This window comes from Oncorhynchus mykiss, chromosome 5, assembly GCF_057628025.1.
Source record: "Oncorhynchus mykiss isolate SJ-2025 chromosome 5, ASM5762802v1, whole genome shotgun sequence".
Lineage (NCBI taxonomy): Eukaryota > Metazoa > Chordata > Actinopteri > Salmoniformes > Salmonidae > Oncorhynchus > Oncorhynchus mykiss.
Genome location: NC_143026.1, coordinates 91,578,901 through 91,584,796, shown reverse-complemented (window position 1 = coordinate 91,584,796; position 5,896 = coordinate 91,578,901). Strand labels below are relative to the sequence as shown.

Below are 5,896 nucleotides of genomic sequence, written 5' to 3'. Positions count from 1 at the left end.
AGGAATTCTCGATTATGGGGGGGTAAATGCAAATTAAATACTGTAGTAGTTACTATAGTTTAAAAAAAGTTTTTCGCAGACTTTTTTGTTGTATTTACTAGAGTGTTTTTTGTGTGTATAATACTGTAGTATTTACTATAGTATTATTCTACAGTATACTACAACGTTCTATACTAAGTGCTACACACTATTGAGGGATACTGTAAGGCGTCTAGGTGTAGCAGGTGAGGCGGAGTTAGACGCAGGACACAGAGATGAGTAATAACCGTAACTTTACTCAAAACAACAAATATTCCAAGAAGGAACATAATTGTCACGTCCTGACCTTAGAGATCCTTTAAATTCTCTATTTGGTAGGTCAGGGTGTGACTAGGGTGGGAAATCTATGTTTATATTTCTTTGTTGGCCGAGCATGGTTCCCAATCAGAGGCAGCTGTCTAACGTTTTCTCTGATTGGGGATCATACTTAGGCAGCCCTTTTTCCCACCTTCTGTTGTGGGATCTTGTCTTTGTGCGTTGCATGTGTTGCACTCCGAAGCTTTACGTTCATTGAGTTGTGTATTGTTTTTTAGTGGAACATTTAAAATTGAAGAAAATGTACGCCTACCAAGCTGCACCTTGGTCTTCATTTAAAGACGGACGTTACAGAAGATCCCACCACCAATGGACCAAGCAGCGTGGTCAGGAGGACTGGACCTGGGAGGAAATCCTGGAGGGAGCTGGACCTTGGACAATGGCCGGGGAGTATCGCTGTCCGAAGGAGCAGATGGAGGCAGCGAAAGCAGAACGGCGACGTTATGAGGACTTAAACCAACAAAGAAAGCACGAGAGGCAGCCCCCCCCAACAAATTGGGGGGAGGCACACGGAGTCAGGGTTCAGACCTGAGCCAACTCCCCGTGCTTACCGTGGGGAGCGAGTGATCGGTCAAGCACCGTTTTATCCGGTTCTGCGCACCCGGTGCGCTCTGTACAAGCTCCCCGCAGTTTCCATGCTAGACTGGGCATTCAGCCAGGACGGATTGTGCCGGCTCAGCGCTCCTTGCCTCTGGTGCATCTCTTCGGCCCTGGATATCCTGCGTCAGCTCTACGCACGGTATCCCCAGTTCGCCAGCACAACCAAGTGCGGCCTGTGCCAGCTCCCCACACTTGCCGTGCTACAGGGGGGATTCAGCCAGGACGCGTTGTGCCAGCTCTACACTCCAGGCCTCCAGTGCGCCTCCACGGCCCAGATTATCCTGCATCGGCTCTACGCACTATGCTCCCAGTGAGCCTTCACAGCCCAGTGTGTCCGGTGCCAGCTCTCCACACTCACCGAGCTAAAGTGGGTATCCAGCCAGGATGCGTTGTGGTAGCGCCCCGCACCAGGACCCTAATATGTCACCTCAGTCCAGTGAGACCTGTACCGGCTACACATACGAAGCCTCCAGTGATGATCCATTGCACAAAGCCTCCAGTGATGATCCATGGCACGAAGCCTCCAGTGATGATCCATGGCCCAGAGCCTGTAGTGATAATCGATGGCACAAAGCCTCCAGAAATGATCCATGGCCTGAGGTATGTAGTGAAGATCCATGGCACGAAAACTCCAGTGATAATCCATGGCCTGGAGCCTCTAGTGATAATCCATTGCACGAAGCCTCCAGTGATGATCCAAGGCAAGGAGCCTTCAGTGAAGGTCCCCAGTCCAGAGTCTCCAGCGACGGTCTGCAATCCAGAGTCTCCAGTGACGGTCTGCAGTCCAGAGCCTCCAGCGAAGAGTTGCAGTCCAGAGCCTCCAGCGGGGGTTCCCAGTCCGGAGCCTCCGGCGACGATCTGCAGTCCGGAGCCTCCAGCGGTGGTTCCAAGTTCAGAGCCTCCGGCGATGATCCATGGTCCGGTTCCTCCAGCAACGATTCACAGTCCTGAGTCTCTGGCGACGATCCACAGTTCAGTTCCACAGAAGCGGAGGGATCAGTGTATGGAGCGGGGGGGGGGCTACATCCCGAACCGGAGCCGCCACCGAGGGTAGATGACCACCCGGACCCTCCCCTATAGGTTCAGGTTTGAGGCCTGGAGTCCATACCTCTGGGGGGGGGGGGCGGGGGGGGGGTACTGTCACACATTGACCTTAGAGAACCTTTAAATTCTCTATTTCGTAGGTCAGGGTGTGACTTGGGTGGGAAATCTATGTTTAAATTTCTTTGTTGGCTGAGTATGGTTCCCAATCAGAGGCAGCTGTTTATCGTTGTCTCTGATTGGGGATCATACTTAGGCAGTCATTTTTCCCACCTTCTGTTGCGGGATCTTGTCTTTGTGCGTTGCATGTGTTGCACTCCTAGCTTTACGTTCATTATTGAGTTGTTTATTGTTTTTGGTGGAACATTTATAATTAAAGAAAATGTACGCCTACCAAGCTGCACCTTGGTCTTCATTTAAAGACGGACGTTACAATAATCAAGCTCACAAACGAGACCAACTTACAATGAACAAACATGCACAAAACCATTGGGGACACAGAGGGTTAAATAAGGAACATATCATTATGGGAATGGAATCCAGGTGTGTACAATGAAGACAAAACAAATGGAAAATGAAAACCGGTTAGAAAACCGTGACGTTGTCCGTCGATCGCTGCCCGAACAAGGAGAGGGACCAACTTCGGCGGAAGTTGTGACAGATATTAAAGTGTGTAGTATAATATACTACAGTTCACTACAGAATTCTATAGTAAACTGTAGTATTCTATAGTAAACTGTAGTCTTTTTTATGGGCCCTGGTCAAATGTAGTGCACTATAAAGGGAATAGGGTGCCAGTTGGAACCTAGACCTCGGTGAGACCTCGGTGAGACTTTTTGTGAGACCTTGTTGAGACCTTGGTGAGACTTTGGTGAGACTTTTTTGTGAGACCTTGGGCAGACCTTGGTGAAACCTTGGTGAGACTTTGGTGAGACTTTTTGTGAGACCTTGTTGAGACTTTTTATGAGACCTTAGTGAGACTTTGGTGAGACTTTGGTGAGACCTTGGTGAGACCTTGCTGATACTTTTTATGACACCTTGGTGAGACTTTGGTGAGACCTTGGTGAGACCTTGGTGAGACTTTTGTGAGACTTTGGTGATACTTTTTGTGAGACCTTGGGCAGACCTTGGTGAAACCTTGGTGAGACTTTGGGGAGACATTTTGTGAGACCTTTTCGAGACTTTTTATGATACTTTGGTGAGACTTTGGTGAGACCTTAGTGAGACCTTGGTGAGACTTTTTGTGAGACCTTGGGGAGACCTTGGTGAGACCTTGGTGAGGCTTTTTGTGAGACCTTGGTGAGACTTTTGTGAGACCTTGGTGAGACCTTGGTGAGACTGTATGCATGTGACAGTGGTTGACATGAGGCCTGTTAATTACTGTAATGACACGGCACTCTCATTAAGTCCCCAGGCCTAACTCGAGGACTCCAAGTGGCACTGTCTCTGGTCTGTGTGTGTGTGTGTGTGTGTGTGTGTGTGTGTGTGTGTGTGTGTGTGTGTGTGTGTGCAGCCTCGTTAGTGCAGACAGCTGTTCCTCTCAGCCAAAGCTCCTCCCGGGCCAGGCAGCTTTGGGATACATACACACACAGCGTTGTGACTGTGAGGGGCTCTGGGCTAGCTAGCTGGTGATCCCTCCCCTCCCCACTACCCATATAAGCAACGACAAATCAACACTAACAATAAAAAAAAACATCAACCCCAAGGAACCAACAATAACCCATCATGGGACAACAAAACATCCTTGAGTGAGATTCCAACTATCTCAGAGCATATACTGATGAACAGACTGACATATAGAGCAAGTCACTAGTGTTGGGGGGTGTAGAGGTGTGTGGAGGGGGGGGGGGGGGGTAAAGCATGTAATAAGAGTCCTCCAGAACCTGTGAGTAAGGAAGGGTGACATAACGTGTACCCATGTCCCTCTGTGGAGCTGTGCAAGGGCAGAGGTAGCTGGGATGTTCCAGGAAGCCATTGTATATTCAAGCCTCCAAAATGTCAGGGATTTGTAGCACTCATTCTTTCGTATGATAGATTCTCCCCCTTTCCTTTGTGCCAGTCAGACCTTTAGGTCTATTACAGTACCTATTGTTAAGTGTCTCAGAGGATTGCTAATTTAGGATCAGTTTGAACTTTTACATCACAATGATTAAGAGAACATGGACTGGGGAGCACCTGATCCTAGATTAGCACTGCTACTCTGAGATGCTTCATCAGTATGTTGTTATGGTGAATCAGTATGTTGTTATGGTACATCATCAGTATGTTGCTATGGTACATCAGTATGTTGTTATGGTGAATCAGTATGTTGTTATGGTACATCAGTATGTTGTTATGGTACATCAGTATGTTGTTATGGTACATCAGTATGTTGTTATGGTACATCAGTATGTTGTTATGGTGCATCAGTGTGTTGTTATGGTGCATCAGTATGTTGTTATGGTGCATCAGTATGTTGTTATGGTACATCAGTATGTTGTTATGGTACATCAGTATGTTGTTATGGTACATCAGTGTGTTGTTATGGTGCATCAGTATGTTGTTATGGTGCATCAGTATGTTGTTATGGTGCATCAGTGTGTTGTTATGGTGCATCAGTATGTTGTTATGGTACATCAGTGTGTTGTTATGGTGCATCAGTATGTTGTTATGGTACATCAGTATGTTGTTATGGTACATCAGTATGTTGTTATGGTACATCAGTATGTTGTTATGGTGCATCAGTATGTTGTTATGGTGCATCAGTATGTTGTTATGGTGCATCAGTATGTTGTTATGGTACATCAGTATGTTGTTATGGTGCATCAGTATGTTGTTATGGTACATCAGTATGTTGTTATGGTACATCAGTATGTTGTTATGGTACATCAGTATGTTGTTATGGTACATCAGTATGTTGTTATGGTGCATCAGTATGTTGTTATGGTACATCAGTGTGTTGTTATGGTGCATCAGTATGTTGTTATCGTACAGCAAGCAGTATGTTGCCATGGTACATTAGTATGTTGTTATGGTTCATCAGTATGTTGTTATGGTACATCAGTATGTTGCTATGGTACATCAGTATGTTGCTATGGTACATCAGTATGTTGCTATGGTACATTTCTGCTAATGCTGCATCAGTGGTTAGAAGGCAGAATGCGCCCTCCCTCCTTCCTTCCCCCACCCTGCCTCTAGATTTCACATTCTTTTCAACTCTGAATATGTGTGTTCAATTAGGAGTTGGTCAAACAGGATTAAATCTCAAATGCCTGACAATATTTAAATGGCCGGTTATCCATCTCTGAAGAAACACGGCATCAGCAACGATGCTGGGTACCATAAAATGGAAATTAGAATGTGTAGCAAGGCTGAGTTCTAAAGGCCACCCTATTCCCTACATAGTGCACTACATTTGACCAGGGCCCATTAAAGGTAGTGCTCTACATGGCGAATAGGGGGGCCATTTGGGAATCAGGCCAAATAGTACATTCCATTTCTTTTGAATGTGTTAACTACAAAAGCTTTAATTTCACCATCATCCCTCAGATCTAACACCAGAGTGTGTTATTTACTGGCTCTCTCTGTTGCTGTCAGAGGAACCTTTTGAAAAACTAAGTCCTGGGAAAAGATTAATTGAAGTCTAATTGAAGTCAATTCTGAACAAACTTGAATTCAATTTCTTCTCATTAAATTGAATCAGAATGCGCCCAGCGTAGCTTTGAGCTCAGAGGAGAACAAGGGACTCAAACTTGAGGGGAGTTTATTTGGCGATGCTTTGATACTGGCATGAGCAAAGAGAGAAGAGCAGCTGGAAGAGAAATCAAATTGAAACCAAAGCTTTGGGAAAATTGAAGGAAACGTGAGCATAATAATAGTTAATAATTAAATTCTCATACAAACAATGGCTACGGCCCTACAG

At 45.9% G+C, this 5,896-nt stretch overlaps 1 protein-coding gene across 1 annotated transcript; it reads left to right on the top strand.

The window, feature by feature from the left end:
- Positions 1–595: 595 nt before the first annotated feature.
- On the top strand, positions 596–2,150 carry prg4b (proteoglycan 4b). Its single transcript, XM_090236716.1, is given in 5 exon segments — positions 596–794; positions 985–1,180; positions 1,387–1,502; positions 1,505–2,004; positions 2,139–2,150. Coding segments are annotated over 5 exon segments (1,023 nt in total).
- The last annotated feature ends 3,746 nt before the right edge of the window (positions 2,151–5,896 follow it).